The sequence below is a fragment of the Melanotaenia boesemani genome, chromosome 4 (assembly GCF_017639745.1).
Source record: "Melanotaenia boesemani isolate fMelBoe1 chromosome 4, fMelBoe1.pri, whole genome shotgun sequence".
NCBI lineage: Eukaryota > Metazoa > Chordata > Actinopteri > Atheriniformes > Melanotaeniidae > Melanotaenia > Melanotaenia boesemani.
This window is the reverse complement of record NC_055685.1, coordinates 20,674,645-20,696,972: the sequence shown is the minus strand read 5'-3', so window position 1 is coordinate 20,696,972 and position 22,328 is coordinate 20,674,645. Positions and strand designations below refer to the sequence as shown.

At 37.8% G+C, this 22,328-nt stretch overlaps 3 protein-coding genes across 4 annotated transcripts; all 3 read left to right on the top strand.

The window, feature by feature from the left end:
• Positions 1–3,789: 3,789 nt before the first annotated feature.
• lrata (lecithin retinol acyltransferase a) lies at positions 3,790–6,513 on the top strand. 2 transcript variants are annotated; one of them, XR_006010046.1, is made up of 3 exons: positions 3,790–4,406; positions 5,388–5,643; positions 6,477–6,513. XR_006010046.1 is itself a non-coding variant. In XM_041983443.1 (2 exons), exons 1-2 carry the CDS (start codon positions 3,873–3,875, stop codon positions 5,538–5,540), a joined length of 687 nt encoding a protein of 228 aa, XP_041839377.1. In that variant the 5' UTR covers positions 3,790–3,872; the 3' UTR covers positions 5,541–5,714. The 2 variants fall into 2 exon arrangements, 1 of the variants encoding a protein (XP_041839377.1); XM_041983443.1 differs by lacking the exon at positions 6,477–6,513 and having other exon boundaries at positions 5,388–5,714.
• si:dkey-30k22.5 (lecithin retinol acyltransferase family protein) lies at positions 6,365–8,210 on the top strand. The gene is made up of 2 exons (XM_041983444.1): positions 6,365–6,925; positions 7,808–8,210. The coding sequence occupies exons 1-2, from the start codon at positions 6,440–6,442 to the stop codon at positions 7,961–7,963; spliced, it is 642 nt and encodes a 213-aa protein (XP_041839378.1). The 5' UTR covers positions 6,365–6,439; the 3' UTR covers positions 7,964–8,210.
• A 6,830-nt stretch (positions 8,211–15,040) lies between these two features.
• On the top strand, positions 15,041–16,138 carry npy2r (neuropeptide Y receptor Y2). Its single transcript, XM_041983796.1, has one exon. The coding sequence runs from the start codon at positions 15,041–15,043 to the stop codon at positions 16,136–16,138; it is 1,098 nt and encodes a 365-aa protein (XP_041839730.1).
• The last annotated feature ends 6,190 nt before the right edge of the window (positions 16,139–22,328 follow it).

The window sequence follows — 22,328 nt, the reverse complement described above, 5'->3', positions numbered from 1 at the left end:
GCATGATCAACGACATCTTACGGGACATGCTGGATAAATATGTCATCGCGTACATTGATGACATTCTCATCTACTCCAAGACCAGCTCCCAGCATGTCCGGCATGTTTGGCAAGTACTGGAGCGGCTGCTGGCCCATCAGCTGTATGTAAAGGTGGAGAAGTGTGAGTTCCACCAACCAACCGTCGCCTTCCTGGGATACATCATTGGTCCTGAGGGGTGAAAATGGACAAGGTGAAAGTCGAGGCAGTCACTTCCTGGCCACTTCCACGGTCCGTGAAGGACCTTCAGCGGTTCCTCGGGTTCGCCAACTTTTACCGTCGCTTCATCCGTGGCTTCAGCACTGTTGCATCCCCTCTCATGGCTATGCTCAAGGGCAAACCCAGAACCCTGGCGTGGACGCAGGCAGCTAAGGAGGCTTTTGAAAACCTGAAACATCACTTTACCACTGCGCCTGTCCTGCATCTTCCTGACCCTGATCTGGCCTTTGTTGTGGAGGTGGACGCTAGTGACTCTGGTGTGGGAGCTGTTCTCTCACAAGGCTCAGGTGAGCCGCCTAAACTCCATCCCTGCGCTTACTTTTCCAGGAAGCCTACGCCAGCTGAGCGCAATTATGATGTGGGGGATCGCGAACTTTTCAAGATCACTTTTCGAACACTTCAAGATCCTTCGGAGGGTAAACGAGGTGACATACACTCTTCAGCTGCCATCACACTTCCATATCTCACCATTGTTTCATGTTTCCATCCTCAGGCCAGATATCAGGGGACCTCGGGCGAACAAGGTGCCACCAGACGAACCCCACCAGCTCTGGAGATCGAAGGTTCTGTGGCATATTCTGTCCCGTCCCTCCTGGATTCCCGGAGGCGCTGGGGTCGCCTTGAGTATCTGGTGGACTGGGAAGGATATGGCCCTGAGGAGCAGAGTTGGGTCCCTAGAGAGGATATACTGGACCCTGCCCTGCTTCGGGATTTTCATAGGGCTCGTCCGGATCGTCCTGCTGCATCATCAGCCTCCACCTGGTCACCTGCCGTTATAATCTCTCTGCACAGACTGCTACATTGTGTGATATTCTCACTCATGCTCGCGACTCAGAACAACCATTGTTGTACTTCAGAGACTCTATTAAAGTTCTTTTATTCTTACCTGCACTTGTGTCCGGCTCCTCTCTGGATTCACCTGACAGCGTGATGTTAATTTTAAAACTAAAATGTAACTGAGCCTCTGCTGAGAAATACATTTACTTTTGATCAGTTTGAGAAATCACATAAAGTAGACTGTGCATAAAAAAAAATAAAACAAACAACAACAACAACAATAACAAAAAAACAGCTTATTTTGAATATTTTACTGGCCAATGGTAAAATACATAAATGCAAAGATGTGCATGCATCTGTTTCAGTACTTCATATTACTCCACAGCATCCATCCATCCATTCTCTTCCATTTATCCGAGCTCGGGTCACGGGGGCAGCAGCTTAAGCAGGAAAGTCCAATCGTCTCTTTCCCAAGCCACTTTTCCCAAGTCGTCAGGAATTGCTGTTTAAGTGTCTTTTCTCTCGCTACTATCAAGAGTTTCTTTGGACACCACATCTGTGATGTGGTATCTAGTCACTCACCTCAGTGCCCCACTTTCTGGTCTGGTTCCAGAGGGGGGGACCAGTGTCTGGACAAGGGAAACTTAAAACCAATGTTGTTTCTCATCATAAGGTTTTTTTGAGCAACACTCTGTCTGGTTCCTCACCTAGAGACCCGTTTTCTTTGGGTGACCCCATCAGGGGGCATGAAGCCCCCAAAATGATAGCTTCTAGGATCACTAGAACACACTAACCCCTCCACCAGTGTGGCAACCCTTTGCATTAATAAAAGGAGAAGAGCTTCTGACGGGTGCAGCATTTTATTTGTTCACATCTGGGGTGTGCAGGAACATTCTAAACATTCTGATTCTCACAGGCTGAAAAGGCAACTGGCCCACATCAAATTCCAACAATTATTTATGCCTTTGCAAGGACTTTACAGGATCTAGGTCAGCACTATAACAATGATCTAAAGACCCAGAATCAAAAGCAGCAGTGTTTCTTGAAGTACTTTCTTGTTTAAAAGATGACCGTGTAACAGGATTAAGGTAATCTTGTCAAAAGATTGATTTATCACTTCATGTAGTATATTTGGGAATGTGCAGACTATCAGAAAAAGACAGCTTTTCTTACAGCACTAATCCTTATTGATGCTCGTTCAGGACATTCTGTTCACTGAAACTCATTCATGTCCAATACACAAACTTCTCTGCATGCCATTACCTGAATACTGATCAGCTTAATTGTCTAATAAGAATAAAAACAGAGGATAGTTATCAGGAAATAGCTCACACTTGCCTGTGTTTTGAGACTGTTATTCTTAGCCTATGCTTTGAGCTTGAACTGATCTGAGTTGATGATGACACTGACTGACTTTAATGTTCACAAAACTGAATGTTTTAGCCATCATTCTCTCTACTCAGGCTGCAGTGGAAACAGCTGTAAAAGGTATTTAAGATGTTCCTCTCCACTGCAACACTTCCTCCTTGGTAAACAAGGGGCATTCCCAGGGCAGATGAGATATGTGATTTTTCCTGTAAATTATTGTTGTACCCTGGGGGCTGCTTCCAGATCTTATGAACATGCCCAGACTTCTGAAGACAGACAGCTACAGGAGGGATGTTTATATATATATATAAATAAATGTTATTGGCTTAAAATATACAGTAGGCTGAAATCTGCTAACTGTCTTATTTTATGTTTTATGTTTCTTTTGTCTTCTATTTAAAACACACCAGTCACAGAAAAACACACACAACACTATTTCAGCGTTATTCATCTTATTGTGCAACTCTTAGTTTTATATACAAAAAAACAAAACAAAACAAAACAAAACAAAACAAAACAAGAAAACCCCAAAAACATAAGACCTACATTTTGATCTTCTATATGCAGACAAAAAACAAAATCTGGGCCAAAAGTGAGATGCAACCAAACTAAAAGCGCCAAAGTTGCTGATGTTGGATTCAAATATCTCTGCTGATGGGATAGTGTATCAGAATAGAGGCAGCTCTAAACACAAAACTTGCAAGCAGGCAGCAGACCAAAGATAAAGTCCCATACACTGAATGAGCTCTATTTTCTGTTGTGATCCGGCCTGTGGACCATGACATTAAGAGGTAACCAACACCAGAGTTTTTATGACTAAGAGTTTTATTTCAATTATAAGTGTCTTAACTCAAGCTGTAGAGGATAAAGGGCAAAAGAATAAGTTCCCATGAGCACGAGAGTGGAAACCACATGGAAGCCTCCTAAACATGCCACTTATCCACACGTTCCCAAGTGTGAACATATAAAGCTATACACTACCCAAATGCCAGTGTTGGTACAAAGAGATATTACATTAGACAGCAGAGTTTCTAGCTACTCTTATGAGGCAAATCATATTTAAACAGCACCTTAAGATAAAAATAGTTTTTTAAGGAAACAGCACCCAGATTTCACATCCCTGTATGGCTGTATGAACCAACACGAACAAGGAATGAACAAAACAAAAATCAAGAGGAGGAATTTGTGTGAGTGGTCCCAGGATGTACACCTGTATAAAACGCGACTGTTTATCTTTCTTTTAGCATTTAATGACACCTCAAAGTCGTACTTAAATGTGCACGTGTACACTAAAGACAAATGAAGCTGGAAGCAAACACGTCTAATGACTGAGACCGCACGTTTGCCCAAGACTTCAGCGGCCAATCACGTTCTTGGGTTTTACTTTAACCTTTAGTGTCCTCCTCATGCCACTCAGGATAAAAGGCTCATTTCATTGAAACGTGGCATTTCTTGCTAAAACTCTCACGATGCTGCAGCTGTTGACATTCCTGGTGGAGAAGTTCTCTCTTCTCTTCCATCTCCAACTTTTTGAATCCAGCTGCGTGGAGGAACGGGATCGGGAGCGTCCCGTGCAGCGCGCTTCACATCCGCCTCTCCGTAGGGGAGACCTGCTAGAAGTCCCCAGAACACTTTTCACACACTTCGGGATTTATGTAGGTGACAATAAGGTAGCTCACCTTATCCCTGACATCCTTCCAGTACTGACCAACAACAACAAGCTCATCAGTTCTGTGATTACAAATAACAGACTCATCGTCGGCTGCATGTACAGGTGTGCCACCGTACGAGTGGACACGCTGGAGGACTTTGCCTATGGCTCGAGCATCCGTGTTAACTACTTGGACAAGATGATGAAGACGCAGCCTTTGCCCAGTGACTCTGTCGCGCAGAGAGCTGAGAAACTCATTGGAGCGTTTCCATACAGTCTTCTGTGGAATAACTGTGAGCATTTTGTGACGCACTGTAGATATGGATCTGCAAAAAGTCAGCAAACAGAAAAGGTACAGCACCAACATCTGCTTTAGATATGTGCACAGTTGTTTGTTTATAACTTGTGCATCCTGATTGAGGTATCTGTTTGGTGCCAAGACCAAAATGTGTGTGTGTGTGTGCATTTTTCTAAACATATAGCTTTTTCAGCTCTGCTGTAATTTAAAAAAAAAAAAAAAAGAAGAAAAAGAAGAACAAGAAAAAAGACCAAACAAAAAACTATTGCTAGACAAGTCCCACTTCAGCTTGCATTGTACTTCAGATGGTAATCTCAGACCAAAGGCTCAAAAACTGTAAATTTAATACACTTTCTTCTCTGCAAAACTATTACATGCATGCAAAATTAGTACCTGTTCAAAGTTACAAAAACATTGCATGCCTATATTTTCTTTGCAAAATTAGAACATGCTTATTTTTGCCATTAAGTGATTTTGTCAAACTATCACATGTGCATAAAAGTTTTACATAAATTTGGGGATTGATTAAGTTACACTTCAGACACAAGTTCATGTTGTAGAAAAAAAATAAAAATGCATGGTTAGCCTTAAGCATTTATGAATACTTGTTTACAGATTTGCATCACATTGCCTGAATGCTTCCATATAAAAATACAACAGGCAAAAACGTGAACCATGCAGATACCATGCATTGTGATTCAACTGCATTTAGAACATACAGACAAACATACCTGTTTCTTGCAAATCAGATCAATGAAACCGAACATGTGGTGAACCATTATTTTAGCCCTCCTTTCTTTAATTTATTACTCAGGTTGAACTGAAGTTAACATGGCCTTAATGTAGTTTCACCACAACAGTGCATTGGTAAAACATATAGCTTCCATAATTTTTCATTCACGGTAACAACTAAATACTGTGTTAAATCTAAAGTGTCCTAAGACAGTTTTTCCAGTCAGAATGATGTATTAATAATCAAATCTGTCATCAAGCAAATACGATAAAACGTTAATTGTCATTTGTTTCATTTTCTAGTTCTGTGAGTGCCTGAAATTAATCATCAGAGACCAGCGCAGCATCATCATCACAGTGCTTCTTGGAATTATCTCTATTGTTTGGTTTGGTATGGTCCCCTCAACTACATTACCCACCATTCTGATTCCCTTCACACTGTGGATGGCTGGTTGAAGGGACTCAACACAAACAACCTGTGAAGAAACTGATCTGTAACTCAGCAACTGACTGACTGAGAAGCTCATAATTATACACTCTTGAAACGTGGTGCCTTATGGTATGTTGTTTAATGCTGTAGTTTCTTCTATCTTCAGCAGTGGGTGATGAAAAATGAAATATTTTATGTAAGAACACAGTGATTTGTTTTTGCTAACCGCTGAGTTTATGAGTGAGTATACAGTGGACTGAAACAGTATCTTAATCTATAAATATGTTATTTATAGTTGTAGGTTATACTGGATAATAAATTGTAAATATGATGGTTGCTCAATAAAAAAATGTTTATTTTTACTTCTGCTTTGTGAGAGTTTCTATTTCATACATCTCCATGCATTCACATGTCAGTGGAGGTAGGGCCCCAAATTGAAGCATTAATACAATAAGTGTGTGACTGTTCTGTACAGATAAACTGCAAGTTAATTAGACCATGCTGTGATGATCTGACATTGAAGCACATATACTTACATTTCAGTGAGTATGTGAACATATTTGTGGAAACATTGTAGACAGTGCTGATTAACACTCAGGTAAACTGAACTGAATATAGGCCACTCTGTGAAACAATAGCTCATTTTTGAGCATGACGGCTCAATGTCTATGACCTTTAAGATGAGGATTTGTTTCTTGCCAAGCCAGCCTTCTTAACGAGGATTCTTGACCTTAATACACAACAAACAAAGCCAAAGTTTAAAGAAACAGCCATACAGCAAAGTGATTAGAAAAAGCTCCTTTTTTCCCTCCCAAAACCAAGCTGAACATTGACCAGCATTTAATCCTTCTAACCACTTTTGCCCCTCCCATTCCCAGCATAAATAAAATGCTCAGGTGTCTGTTGCCTACCTCACACTGCCATCATGTTTCTCTACCAACTCCTAAACTTTTTCTTCACAGCCTCCAAAAAAGAAGAGGACTCCAAATATGACCCGTCTTTGTACAAGCGTGGCGATTTGTTAGAGGTGCCCAGGACCTTATTCACACATTTTGGTATTTACTTGGGTGACAATCGAGTGGCTCATCTCATTCCTGACATCCTACCTGCAGTTTCCCAGGACAAGTCTGCAATTGCCAAGATGGTAACAAACAACCGCTTACTGCTGGGAGTCATTACCAAGGTGGCCAGTGTGAGAGTAGACACCGTGACAGATTTTGCTTATGGCTCAGAAATTCTAATCAACCACATGGACAAAGTGTGCAGACAGCCTCCTTTGGATGGCGATGAGGTGGCACGGAGGGCAGAGAAACTCTTGGGATCAGTCACATATAGCTTACTGTGGTACAACTGTGAACACTACGTCATGTACTGCAGATACGGCATGGCCATAAGCTATCAGACATACCAGGTAAATTGACCAGCCTGTTGACAGTATTAAGACTGTATAATCTGTTTTAAAACGGCACTAACATGATTTTTTGGTGACTAAAAATGACCATTTTTCATACAGGCTGGTTAGTGTTCAATAATTTAAGAAGTTGGAATTCAACACTTTATTTTACTAAGGCAGCATGCTCAGTGGTAATATTAGCATTGTGAAGTTAGCCTCTCATCACACACAACATTGGCATTGCTAAAAACAATTTCTTGACATACAGTGTAAACAGAATTACAGGGATGAAGAATAAGCAAAAATGTGTGTTGTTTTAGAGTAGATTGCTATGCAATCATTCTTTAAAACATCTACACTAAATTCGTGCACAAAGTTTACTTTACATTTAATCCAAAGCTACAAGAGAAACAAGAGAAAATGTTGGATCACTATTGAGCAGTCTAACAAAAAAAATAATTGTCATAATTATAAATTTAAACAATGACTATTATTGTTGTAGGGAGTGCTTATTCTTTCCACAATTACCTTAAATTCTTTGCAAGATTAGTAAATAATGGTGTTAGAAAGGTCACATTGTGCACATGATAGAAAGCCTAAGCCTCACTGCACATGCTGAAAGTTTAAAGCTACAAGAATCAGAGTAAATTGGTGTTGAGCCAAATGTTCTTAGCATGAACATAAGAAAACAGTCCTATTTCACAACAGCTACCTCAATGCTCAAATTCAGCCAGACTGACATGTGTGATCATACAGTACATCTGTCCACTGGAGTGAAAATGAGCTTCACTCATTCATAAAGCAAGCAGCTCCATCTAGTGAAGCCCCATCATGCCCAAACTGAACCCATCATGACCCACTATTTTACAATGCTTTGCATTTCTGATTCTTTTCTTTCAGTTTTGCACAACAGTGCGGAAGATTGTGTTCAGCCGACTGAGCGCCTATTTGACTGCAGTGTGTGGAGTCTGTTTCATGCTGTATCTGGGCTGCATGACACCACTAACACTTTTACTCACCCTGCTCATCTCTTTCACCATCTGGATGGCGTCCTAACCTCATCTGCTCAGGAGGAAAGACTGGTGTGCGATTAAAGGCAAACATGGCCTTATTATTTTGGTTCAGATATTTGTGAATTTGATATACATTTAGACTTCTCTAGTTTTATTTTTCATTGGCTTGACAGGATGTTAATCTCCCAATATGAATCTATTTTGAGTTATATGTTTAATTTAGTCTTTTATTCATCATTAATGTTCACCCTGCTGTTCAGATATTAATGTTCAGATATTAAGCATTAATTTCTTTTACCAGATACAGGTCCTTTATTAATTGTGAATGGAAGTTTGACTCAACCAGGTCACAGTACTTTGGATGAAGCTTAATAAAGGTATTAAAAACAGGTTATATGCTATAATGGGAGAATTTCTGCATCTTGGTGTATTGCCAGAACCTGTAGGAGTGGTACAATGGATACATGTATCTCTCTTATAGTATTACTGGCTTACAATGTATTTCTGTCTACTTGCTGTTGTGCTCTTTACATATGTAAGATTTTATCTTGGCCTGAAGTGCTGTCATGTTTTAACTGAACAATAAGACATTTTTCCAGATAATAGTTACCCAAGACAATGCAGCATAACATACTGTCAAACACAGAAATGCTGGTGAAAGAAAAAAAAAACCCCCAAAACAATAAAATAAATAAGTTTATTTTGGTCAATTTGTTGCTGTCAGTTAGGATTTTAAAATAGTCAAAGTCATTAGATGGAACTTATTGACTTTGAATAAACTTAATTTAGTTTTCCGAAGGATGGATTCGTTAAAATTAATGCAGCTACTTGAAAAATCACTGTGAGGAAATATGTCATACATTTATGATCTGATAGAAAAAAAAAAAAAAAACAGCTGTACTGAAAAAGAACATCAGATCCATTCAGGGTGCAGAATGTATATGACATAAAATCAATTTTTAGTCTCCTGTGTCATTAAAGGGAAAGTTTAGCTGTGATGAATCAAGGAGGAAAACCCAAAAGCAGGGCATTAGAAGCAAATAAAAGATAAAATCCACAAATTTAATTATAATTCAGTCAGTAGGAAATTAAAGTTTTAAAACTAAAAACTCAACAAACAAAAAAATGTTCTTCCAGGAAAACAGATTACAGAAATAAAGTATGAAGTATGTATGTGTTACACAGGACTCCAGGGAGACAAGAGCAGGTTAGCCAGACTTTATTATAAATCAGTACTCAGGAGAAGAATCATACTGGTACCGCTACTGGAGAAGGCAAAGGGTTGAGGAAACCAGGAACGGAGAGGGAGTGAGTCCATATGGTGTGTAGTTTGAGGTCCGACAAGGAGTAACTGAGATGGTGGAGTATATAAGGACTGGAGAGTCAATGTGGAACAGGTGTGACAGGTTGGTTTAACGCTGATGAGTGGATCAGGAACTGGTGTGAAGAATCAGGGGAGTGCTGGAGGAGTGGCTGAGTGACTGTAACAGTATGAAGCTTGCATATTCACAGTGCATGCAGGGATTCTCATGCATGTTTGGGAATCTCCCATAATCCAAAAACATGCATGTTTGGTTATTTAAAGTTTCTAAATTTGCCCAAATGGCACTCTGAGCTGGATTAAGCTGGAATAGAAAATGAATGTAGAGATGTAACAATTGTTGTACACACACAAAACAACAACAAAAAGCTTAAAGCTACAAGGAAATTGAACGGAAAGCTTCACTGTAGAGCCCAGCAAAATAAAATCGGAAATTGTAATTTAATGACAGGTGATTACTCTATATGCAACTTTACAGGAGAAAAAGTTGGGAAAATGGAAATGAGAATGAAAATGAATAAATAAAACAGTGACTTAATTTGAATTGCATTCCAATGGAGACACTGTGAACGTCAGGCACTGAATTTTTAGTTTAATCTCTAATTTAATTTATTAATATCAATTCAATTTGGCAGTTGGGGCTTCTAAAGAGTTTGGACAGTAAAGCTTTAACCATTCTGCCATGTCGCAGTTATCTTTTACCACATATAAAGGAATATTTCAATGTTTTTGATGGTTGTGGAATACTTTGAAATCATTGATGTCCTACCTCCTCCCCATGTGGCAAATGTGCATACAGGTAAATACTGACAATAATTATGATTAATGTTATTAGAATATACAATCACTAATGCCCACAGAAGTAATTGCATGTGAAAGTTAAACGTAATGTCCTTAACAGTGACACTCACATTGCAAAAAGAATGTATTTTAGAGCCAACTCTGATCATATTCTGACCTTAACCATGTACTTTTTATATTTAATACCAAGAAAGTGGTGTTACAACCTAAAGACAACTAGGAAATAACAGTTTAATTACACAATATTATGATTTATATGAACAAAGCTGATGAGAGAAATAAATGCCGCACGCAGGTAATACAACACTTACTGATCACATGTAAACATGTTACGCTTTCAAAATATTTGATTAAAATTATTTACAGTTTTAATAACACATTGTCAACCGGGAGTCAGAAGGTGTCTGAAGAGAGATTTGGAATTACAGAGATCTTGTTTAAAGCGATAACACCTGTCCTCGTGGCTTCAAACTGTTCTATGACAACCTTATAAACAGAAAGTTATAAACCTAGTGATAATCACACACAAAGGTCTTATCTTGATTTTCTTGTGTACATATATCCACCAAAACTCCATCAACATCATGGAGTTCCATCAAAAAAGAAGCTGTAAAAATCAGTGGAGTCCAAACTCTTACTGTCTTGAATCTGCAACACGTGTAAAGACCAGTGTTTATGAAAAAGAATTCTCTTGCATTACAATGAAGCACAAATATGCAGAGAGCGTTATGTATTGATTTAAGAGAGCTGATGTAATCAGCTCAACATCACATGTTCGATTAAATGGAGAACAGGTGCACAGTCCCTGCTGAGATTGGAAAATAATTCTGTTTTATTGCCTGTGGAATTGATACCCAAGTTTTAAAGTGGGTTCACAGAGGAAAATCCGATTTTCTCATGTCTGCTTTTAAAATCAAGTTTTCACTGTAAGAGAAAAACAACATGGCTCTATACTAAGAGGAGGAAAAAAACAGAATCATTCTTGAATAAAATAGGACTTGCGCAGGGCATTAATATACCAACAACGTCCACTATTCACTTAAAAACAATACTGAATACTTGATTTTTTTTTTTTTTTTTAGATATTTCATAATAGATATTCACAGTTCAAACTGCAGTCCACATATTCCACCTATGAAATTCACTAAATGGCTATCTCTTATTGCTATTCTTTATACAGTCAAATTGAAGTCTTGATTCAATAGAGGGGCAATTAGAGTTTGTTAGATATTTTGGAAGATGTTTCAGCTCTCATTAGATTTTTCTTTTTTTTTGTCTGCTAAAGACATTCATACCTAAAAGAGAATCAGTGTTGCATGGTCAGAGTTAAGGTCCATTTGTGCTTGACACAGAAGACAGAAATGCAGACAGAAGGACACTTTTGTCCATCTCATGTGCTGTTCACACGCACAATTTTGTCCGTTTTTGGTTTTTGCTTGATGCAGCAAATGGATCAATACCACCGGAAACCGTGTGAGCAGTGTTGAGACAACATGAGACCAGCAAAAGAAAAAAAATTAGAAAAGAAGAAGAAGAAGAAGAAGAAGCGAAACAAAAGCAGAAGAAAAGAAGACAGGGTAAAAATAATAGAGATTGTGTGTTGTTGTGTTTTTTTTTTTTTTCTTGAACTGTATTTAACACAAACAGAAGAAATGCACATTTTCTTTACAATTTCATGTTAAAACCAAAAATGACTGAGATTGAAGAGACAAAATTATTTTGATTTGTAACAAACAGCTTTTATGTTTATCTTAAAAATATGAATGAAAAGAGTAGGCTTAGACATGAGTATACAAAGGTGACATTGAAAACATTGATATTAAAACACAATTTACCAGCAGTGAGAACAATTTAAAGGCTGATTCTCCACTAATTTCAAAGATTTAGCAAATAAACTAACAGGTACATAATTTTTCCAATAAATTAAATTTGGTTTGGTTAAAAAATTAAATTATGTTACAAATTACATGAAAATGCACGTAAGAAAATCTGCATTCATACAGTACCTTTTAACATTCCTTATAATTTATAATTACTGTATTTCTTTAAGTTCTTTTTCCAGCAATGTCTAGGTAACCAAGGACATTTTGAAGTAGAAGGACCAAGGACTCCACAGTGAACAGCCCAACTCAAATGTTGAAGGCCGTGTGATCATGTGAACAGGATCAAGGTTGCTTAGATTCTCTTCTATGTGTAAGAATGGACCATTTTATTTCTAACAACTATATGATCCATACTGCACAAATATCCCCTAGCAGCGTGTGGTACTAATATAAGTAAATATGTAACAATTGTACAGAATTTTTCCTAGATACTTTAATTACAAAAAGGAAAGTGCAAAGTACAAAAATGTGTTTGTCACAGATTTGATAAGACGTTAAATCTGACTCAAATGCACCATCTGTTGGTCCAGGTGTTGCCTTCACTGTGAGATAACTGTTGCTGTCAGCTCAAACTGTGTGCGGGTGTGCTGCTCATCTCCTCTCTCTCTCTCTCTCTCACACACACACACACAAAAGCTTTTTCTTCCTACTTCATTTTCTCTCTTTTCTTCACAGGTAAATTGATTTTATTTTCCAGGGGAAAGACATGACTTTTTTCTGCCTCTTGTGACATAGGCTAAGTAGCTCCTCAACCAGTGCAGGTGTAGCCTAAATAAATGAGCACCTTTCTAAAGTGGTGAGAGAGGCTGCAGAGACCAGCAATCATTCCTTTTAATGCTAAATTAAGAGTTGCTAATTTGAGTTGCAATCTTCCTGAAAATGCTCTATTTGATTTAACATAGTCTAAGATAACTGTCTTCTCTTCTAACCCTGTTACTGTTATATCTCCTTATTGCTCATTGCTGGATGGATTTCTCCTTTGTGTGATTATACATGGAACCTAAAGCTTCAAACAAAGTAGCAAAAATACAAAAATATCCTTTTAGACATAGCACGATGTCAATGTCATGACCGTTAGCTATGGGGCTCTAAGACCCATAATTACTTGACATTCACTTAACAATAAATGCAATATTAATATGTAAAACATAGATGTGCCCATCACAGTGCAGTGAATACCAAAGAGAGAGAGAGAGAGAGAGAGAGAGAGAGAGAGAGAGAGAGAGAGAGAGAGAGAGAGAGAGAGAGCTAATGGCATGCAAGAGATTCAGAATTATTATACATTCTTAAGATAACAAAAAGCTGTAATTGTCTTGTAAATTCTCCAGACTGAAACAATTTAAGATAGACTCTGCCAGTACAGCATCTTTGACAAAAAACATAACTGCAATACAAATGTCCAACCTTGACAATTTTTCATTACGTCAAAAAAAAAAAAAAAAAAAATGCCTGTTCTGCTCTTGCGCCCTTGGAAAAAATGTCTTCCTTATTTGATTGCAAGTCGATATATAGCTTCACAGAAGTTTATTTCTTACTTCCTCTGTCCTTTTTGAATGGGCAACAAGTTATGCTTATTCAGTGAAAAACGAGTTGTGAATAATTGTTAATGGGTAAGTTATTTTTTGAAAGTCATTCTCACTTATGTTAAAGGAAGAAATTTAATCTGGGTGGGACAAAAACAATGACGGTGGGACAAAAATATTGCTGTGTTGAGTGGTTTGCATAATATTTGTCGCACAGTTTCATGTGGTCTATATTTTCTGCAAAAATATGAAATGTAATGGGCCTTGGGACATTTAAGAGTATTTAACCATGAAAGAAGCCTTTTTTATAAACGTTCCCCCAAGTAATAAAGATATTTTATACGTCGCATTCATGTAATTTGTGCTTTAAACATTGACAATTTGGAACTAAAGTTATTCACATTGTATACTTCTAGAGATTTGCATGAACCTCTGTCTAGTGAGGCATGTCGGAGCGACCCATTGTTATTCAAAGAACCATCCTTTTTCGATTTGAAGACATCGTCAGTGGGAGACGTTTCTCTCTGTTGCTCAGCCCATCTCATCTTTCTCTCCTTGTCTCACAGGGCAGTCAAGGCGCCCTCGATGCCAAACGGACCGCAGTGCGCATTGCCAAAGGTTGCACGCAATATCATCGGAGGACGGACGCTTTTCAATTGGTGTTTAATTGGCTTATATCATTTAATTCGCCTTGATATGAAGGCAGCGAGTGGAAGCTCATTGAGACTTTACAAACTATGAGGGGCATCTAAATACCTCGCTTTGAAGACTGAGGTGAGTGGACTGAAATACCAACCATAGTTTAATGTTTATTTCTTGATAAACAATGATGTCAAACGGCCTTTGAAGTCAGTGAGTGCTACATTTTAACTTGTAAAAGCCTTTAAGTCTGTGTTTTCATCCCGGAGAACTGAACTAGCAGCCTACCACTGACTAATAAATTCAACTATAATTTTGACATGCAAATGGAACATTTAACAAAACCAAGAAGCGGAGCTGTGTCCAGAGTTACGTTCATAGGGTGGTCTTGACTTGAAATGCTGATATTGCAACATGTATGATGCAAAGAGAATCTATCACATTGGTGGGTGTGTTCAGTGTAAGGTTATGCAAGATTTTGAAAGGAATTCACCAGTAAGGGTACAACACTTACAAACTCTGGGAGAAAGAAAAACAAACAAACAAACAAAAAACAAACAAAAAAAAAAAAAACATACCATCAGCCTTATTTGAATAAACCTTTCTGGAAATACTTTGTGAAGCTTGGAGTGTTAAACTTTAAAAACTTACATTTTAAACTTTGCTCCACAATATGTCAGATGTTGCAGATGTAATTTATTGTTATTGGTGGATCTTTCATGTTTAAATATGACTAATGATGGATTTTCTTCTATAAAAGGGGTTAGAAACAGTATTTTATCAGTACAGTGATAAATGAAAATTAGTTTTACAAAATCTAAGTTTAGCTACGTTCACGCATAAAAAAGGACATGGGAAAATTAATCACCTGTAGATATATCAGTGAAATATGTCCACAAGTCAAACTAATGGTCACATTTATTCCGCAGATTGACTGATGGTGACTGTTAGAGATGGATACAGAAGATCAGCTAAACATGACTCTAGTAGAAGATTCTCGACTTGAAGGAAAATCTTTCAACTGCTGCTCAATAGTTTCCTCAGATGACGACAGCCTTTTGAAGCTGGATGACAGCACAAAGCTGGTTGGCGTTCAGGTTATTCTCATCCTTGCGTACAGCACAATCATCTTGTTTGGAGTCACTGGAAACTCCTTGGTGATATACGTTGTCTACAAGTTTAAAAATCTACGAACTGTGACTAACTTCTTTATTGTTAACTTAGCTGTAGCTGACTTGCTAGTTAACACACTGTGTTTGCCTTTCACCCTTGTCTACACACTCTATGATGGGTGGATGTTTGGTCAGATTTTATGTTTTATGCTGCCTTTTGCTCAAGGCATGGCCGTGCACGTCTCTACAATCACCTTGAATATCATTGCTCTGGACCGGCACAGGAGCATTGTCCATCACATGGAGACCAAGATGTCCAAAGACATGTGTACCGCAGTTATTGTCATCTCGTGGGCCATCAGCGCCTTGCTGGCTAGTCCACTCGCCATTTTCAGGGAGTATGGATCCTTTGATCTTTCATCGGATGAGTCTATTCAGGTGTGCACAGAGAAGTGGCCAGGAAGCAGCATGAATGGGAGGATCTATAGTTGGTCAATGCTTCTGGTTCAGGTTGGTGTACCTTTAGCCATCAATTCTGTTGCCTACATCCGCATCTGGAACAAACTGAAGAGCCACATGACTCTCGGCCGAAATGACCATCAGCGCCGGAAGAAGACGACCAAGATGATGCTGACCATGGTGGTGGTCTTTGCTATCAGCTGGTTGCCTTTCCATGCATTTCAGTTGGCAATTGACATTGACAGCACAGTCCTGCATATGAAGGACTTCAAGCTGCTTTTCACAGTGTTCCATATCATTGCTATGTGCTCGACTTGTGTCAATCCCATCCTGTATGGGTGGATGAACAACAACTACAGGACTGCCTTCATGTCTGTGTGCAAGTGTCGTGTTCCTTTAAGTTCAAAATACACCAAAAGCAGAAAGGCACAACAAGATGATGACAGGGTTTGTACTGACTTTAGATCAACAAATGTCTAAGATGAACAATCAAAGATGGATCAAAGATAATCAACTGCTGATAACACAATGTACTGTATGTCTTTTTTTTTTTTTTTTTAGCTCTTTGGACCTATAGCCTTTCAAAATTGAGGCATTCAGAAACTATTTAAAATCAAAAAGGGCTTCAACTTGAAAACAATTCATCTCTGTTACTGTCACTTTATGCCATTATGTTGAGGATGAAAATTATATTATCAGAATTTCTGTTTTAACATGTGAACGGTAGAGGGCATATGAAGATATATAGGATTTCTGTCTTCTTTTTGATTAATCAGATTCAATCAATCACAATTCAAGCCTTATGCTCTCTTTTCCTGTGTTTTATCTGCCTCACAGCTCATAAGAGTCATAGATGCACCTCCATCTCAACTTGGATGTTTCTTAACCAAATGATCTCCAACACCAGATTTAATGAACTAGACCAATAGCTCCTCTCAGATGTGCTGGAAGAGGCTTTCTGACAGAGTAATGCCAAATGTTGTGACCTGATTAGGATTTTCTAAGACACCAGATCTTTGTACTGTACTTTTTAAATTAACCTTCATAGCTGTTTTCATAATGGTACCACAGCTGGGTTAAGTTACATGGACAGATTAAAGATCTAGAATTTAAATTGGGAATATAGCTAAAATTCCCATAATAGCTGGGTCTCAGAATTCGATGGGCCACAGAACTTGATTGCAAATGGTAAATGGACTTGTACTCATTTAGTGCTTTTCCAGTTATCTTGACCACTCAAAAAGCTTAACACTACTTGTCACATTTATCTATTCACACCCCGATAGGCACACCATGAGGCAATGTGTGGGGAAATGTCTAGCCCAATGACACTTCAACATGTAGTCAGGGAAAGCCTGGAATCGATCCACCGGTTGGAAGACTACGGCTCTTTCTCCTGAGCTACCGGGCTATACCCCGTGCAATTAAAATTTTAATAAATCAATATGTTGTCCCTTTAAAAAAGAAAAAAAAATCTGAAATCCCCTTCTTTATTTTGCATAAAGTGACATCTCCCATAAACAACAGAAGCAGACCCTCTGCCATTACTGAGGTGGCATTTTTGTGCATGTCAGATGGCAGAGACTACAATTGTACTATTTCCTTAAAGATGTCAAGGAAACCTGGAAGTATTTGTGCAGTTCTTGGATGTCCCAACAGCAGTGGGAAAAAAAGTGACTATGAAGAACATGGACCTTTATTCATGAAGATTGTTGACAATTAGGGGGGGCAGTGGTTGTCGGTCGGCTGATGGCAGGGTGTGGGCTTCGGGTGGAACACTGCCAATATATGGTAGAAGAAACACTGGATTTTATTTCCAGCAGCAAAAACAGCACGGTAAATTTTGGTGAAAAGTTGTCAATCTGATACTAAATTCTTCATGTCCATTTTGCTGTCCAGCTTAATGTGACACAATGGATAACGTTTGTTGTGCTAGTTCATGTTAATGGAAACAAGGGGCTGTGATGTTGCTAAGAGTGAGACTACGTTCACGCAGGTGTTTTTGACTATGCACTAAATGGCTGATGTGGGCGATATTGTAATGTAATATTAATTACATTTATCAGGGCAATATTGTGACCAGAAAATAAAAATCATTAATTTAATAACACAAAGTCATGTAGGCAGCCTGAACTAGCTTTAACAAAAGAATGTCAACTATCTGGCAAAATAGAAAATTTACAGCCTTTGTTTGAAGTTTGAATCTATTTCTTTATCATCTTTTGATAACTTATGATAATGAGCTTAGTGTTTACAGTCCAGTGTGGACTGTCAGTCATTAAAATCAGTTTCTGTTAAATGAATCATAGTTTACATTGATGCACTGATGTCTAACTAATATAAAAAACAGAATAACTTTGAAATCTTATCAGTTACTGTGAACCAATGTCTAATGTTGTCCAGCCATCCATGCTGCTGTCCCTGCCAGCAGGTGGTAACAGATACAAGGTAATTAGGACTCGGCACCTCAGTAATGGCAGCACAACAAGATGGTGCAACCCACAAAACGGCCGCTGGGTTTATCTATAAGACTATGCGATTTTAGCATAGTTATGCACTGGCTCAAAAACAAATGCAGGATATTACAGAATTAACAGCTCATTTGTTGACAGATGCGATCTGTCCTCAAATGTCTGTGCAGATGAATAACCAGTTCTCATAGCAAACTAAAGAAAGAAAGGAAAATACAATAAAAAACCAAAACAAAGCTATAGTTTGATTTAGTGATTTTTAAGCTTTGGCCCAATGTCTCTTCCAGCACACAGTGTCTGATTTAAAAGAAAAATGTCACCACCTGGATTGAAGTTGGTCAGATGCCCAAAAATGCCCTCAGTTGACAAACTGAATATACTCAGTGACCAGGAATTGATTTATATATTTTTTTCTTTCCTGATATTCTGAGATAATGATACTTAGATATACTTCAAAGAGTAATTCAGGTAGAATGAGACATAGTTTTCACACATAGATTAATCAATGGAGTCCAGACTTAAACCCCATTATATATGTCCACTCTTCTAACATCAACACAGAAGTTTGGTAGGAATAAAATATGCAGCTCTTGAGGATAAAAAAATTCTGTTAGATTGCATAAGACAATCCAAACAATGCCAAATGGAAAAAGCTTAAGGTGGTCCAACTAAACATTATTGTGATTTTTTTCTCTATTTTTTTGGTATAAGGTTTGGTATCAAAAACAAATAATTGGTTTTAAACATAACTGTTAAAAAAACCTGCATGGCAGAAAATAATAACAGAACCCATCTGCTTTCATAAAACTATCACACTGCAAATAATAGAACCTTTTGACATCAAATTATCAAAGAGAATGTGGTCAAGGAAAGATGCTATTAGACCCTGCAAGGACATAAAAAACACAGCTGCACTGAAATGAGAATCCAACCAAACTTACACTAAGCTGTGATGTGGGTTTGCAGCAATGAAACTATTGATTCCACAGAAAGTGTCTTAGATAATATAATCTCAGGCTCCATCAACTATATATACCATATGAGTATAATAAAATAAAGGATAAAATATCCTTTTATTAGCAGGGTTAATCATTTTAAAGGAAAAGAAGAATGTGGGAAAAGTGAAGGACAATGTCACAAGCTGATCACACTCACTCCACTCTCCTCATATTTATTCATACAAATCACAGTAAGTGTGACTGGGTAAATGTTAATGAGCATTGCTTTGGAAGTTGTGTCTGCAAAGAACTGTGGGAATGAAATTATCTCCTTTCTTTAATAAAGGATGATCCAGTGCATCCTGTGCTTAAAGGGGCTCATAAAGGACAAATTGAAGCTCCTTTCCTTAATATTTGGAACTGAAGCTGTTCTCATCATAGCTGCTGCTGAATGACTTTACTTAGTTAGGAAGCTTACGCATTATCAAAGTATCATCTAATCTCCTGTCTTATGCAACAGTGTGCTGAGATCTGAGGGGTTGCCAGAAGAACCAGATTAATAAAGGAAATGCTGGTATGGTAGCCTGGAAGTTATCAGTGAGTCCTTTCTGTTCATGCTAATTAGTGTGTGAGCTTCTATGTGTCAGGTTAACCTGAGAACCCAAAGTGTTTATGTTTACTGGTGAACAAAACGGCTCAATGCTCCAGTTATATTGCCTTAGTAACAAAAGGTAAATATACATATCTTGATCTGTTAGACATGATTTACTGTACTATGCTGTATCAAATTGTCTTCATGTACATCTGTTATCTGGAAATAGTTTCAAATAAGGGTCATTAATGACCAAAATATCAAACCACTAGGCATAAAAAATTATGTATTTTGATTTAATTTGATGATTGATAATTTAATTCAGTTATTTAGCTAAAAACACAAAGTGGACAGTGAATAAATAAATATAACTAACATTGGTTCAGTTTTGACATTTATTTGGATCTTTGCTATGAAGCTAGAATTCTAGTTGCAGATATTTGTGTTGAACACTTAGCAGGAAACTGAAAGTAGGCTTTCTTAGAAGACAGGAGAAAGGAGTTCCTCTCCTCTCCAGACTTGTCTTTGTTTAAGGATTGTAATCACCACTATTTGCTTTTACAATGATTACACCGGTGTTCAGGACTGGAAGAGCTCTTCCTGTTGACCATGTCCTCACTGATTTACATTATGTGTACGTGAGGAGCCAAGGGACTGGGACATTAGCTTTTTTAGTAGGCTATTGATGGTGTATTGGGCATTAAGTCAATAATTGTTTCTTTAGCTGTCTGACATTATTGAGCAGCTGCTCCTGTCACAAAGTTTCCCCTCAGGATGAGGATATTCTACAAGCTGATCAAGAAGAATGAACAATAGTTTTGAAACAAATTAAATTTGACCTTCTTTGCTAATGGTTCTTGCCTCTGGGCTTTCATAACAAAAAAGCACTTAAGTCCTGCCCTAAATCTATTTCTTGGCTTTCCATCCACATATATTCATTGTTTATTAATGCTATTTGTCAGTCAAATATCGATTTAGTCTAAACTAAATATGTTCTGTTGTGCAATAATTAAGCTGAGCCACTAGCAGAATGCAAAGTAACAGCACACTGATCAGAAATAGCTCTTGTAAATTTAAGGTCTTCAGTTTTGTGAGCATGTTTAAATGGGGAGCTCTCCACTATATTTATTTGTAAGGGAATATTAATGAGAAAGCATCTGTATTATTAACAACTGAGGCAGAACATTTCAGCTTCAACACAAATGCACTGAATTGTCAAAATCAAACAATATCACGATATATCTGACAATTCCATGTAAGCCTGACCAAATTCAAAAGTCTTAATTTTTTAATTAATTTGACAGTGACAAAAAAAATAAACTTGGTGTAAAAAGTAGGGAAATTTCTGTTTAGTAGATTATTTCTTCCTTCTGTTAATACCAGGTGTTGTTATATGTCATTTTAAAGCTTAATTAGTCACTTGTTCAACAAAGTTAAACTTGTAAGAATTCTACATTTTGTGGAATGAACAACACAGTTAAACCTGTGGAAGGTACACCACCACCCCCTCCAAAATGACCCAAAATCCCTTGCAACAATCTCCTGTTGGTATTCTGTTTTTTGATGGATGAAATGATCACACTCTCCCACAGTAATATGGAAAAACAAACCAACAAATGAAAAAAACAACACATATTGGCCATTTTTACACTCTATTCAATTGACACAATATAGCACATCTTATTAAAACTATTTAATGAATCCAGCATAAATGCTTTTAACTAAAGTACTAAATGCAGACACCATACTCTAACTTATAACCTCCAAACACACAAATTGAGCTATAGTGTGGCAACCTCTGCTGTCTCATTACTCATACCTTTGCAAAAAGAGTTTCTCATTTCAAATAAACTAAATTAGTCCCAAAATTAATGAGATTAATGTTTACATTTAGCACAACTTAAATTTAAATTACAACCTCAGTTTAGATAATAAGGTAATCACTGACGACAGTGATTCTATGTACCCTTGTCAAATGTTTCTCTTTATTTTATGAATTTTACTACATATTCAACAAATGCTCAAGTACTTCAGTTTAAAAATGGCATATAAACTGAAGTGTATGTTTACTGGTATATATATAAAGCTTATTACTTTGGTCAGTAACGAGAAACTCTTGTGTTTGTTCTGCTTGTTTTGTCCAGTCCTTTGCAAACAGGAATGTAATTATTCTCATTTCTAAAGCATTTTATATCTTCATGAATACCAACAATAAGTGTTACAGGGATGTGTGTGTGTGCTTGTGTGTGTGCTTTCCACCCTGCCCCTCTCTCTCTGTGTGACAACAATTAGGTGATTAGAATTACCTGTACACCTGGGAAGGAGGAGAGTGACTGGCTTGTGTGTTGTCTTTGTTTAATTTTCTCCCTCCTTCTGAATGAGCAGGAGAGAAGCACAGCAGGTGAAGAAGGGCAGCAACAAGCTGGGAACAGAAAGAGCAGCGAGGGTGACAAGAGCTTCTCCAAGCCCCATGCCGATCACATTCAGCCATTTATGCTGTACAATTCTAGTCATTTTGGACTTGTCACCATCCTGGCTCAGTAACAGGATGGTGCCATATACCAGCAGGAGTCTTTACCTTCCTGAATGTAACAATGTTAACTACAGTTCTTTTAAGCTGGAATTTCTTGCTATGCAGTGAGCAGTAGTAGAGAAATTCAAAGACTATA

Excerpts from the sequence above, each read along its gene's own strand:
- npy2r (XM_041983796.1), top strand. The coding sequence starts at position 15,041 with ATGGATACAGAAGATCAGCTAAACATGACTCTAGTAGAAGATTCTCGA.
- si:dkey-30k22.5 (XM_041983444.1), top strand. The coding sequence starts at position 6,440 with ATGTTTCTCTACCAACTCCTAAACTTTTTCTTCACAGCCTCCAAAAAA. Across the intron at positions 6,926-7,807 it reads TAAGCTATCAGACATACCAG|TTTTGCACAACAGTGCGGAA; the intron begins GTAAATTGACCA and ends CTTTTCTTTCAG.
- lrata (XM_041983443.1), top strand. The coding sequence starts at position 3,873 with ATGCTGCAGCTGTTGACATTCCTGGTGGAGAAGTTCTCTCTTCTCTTC. Across the intron at positions 4,407-5,387 it reads AAAGTCAGCAAACAGAAAAG|TTCTGTGAGTGCCTGAAATT; the intron begins GTACAGCACCAA and ends TTCATTTTCTAG.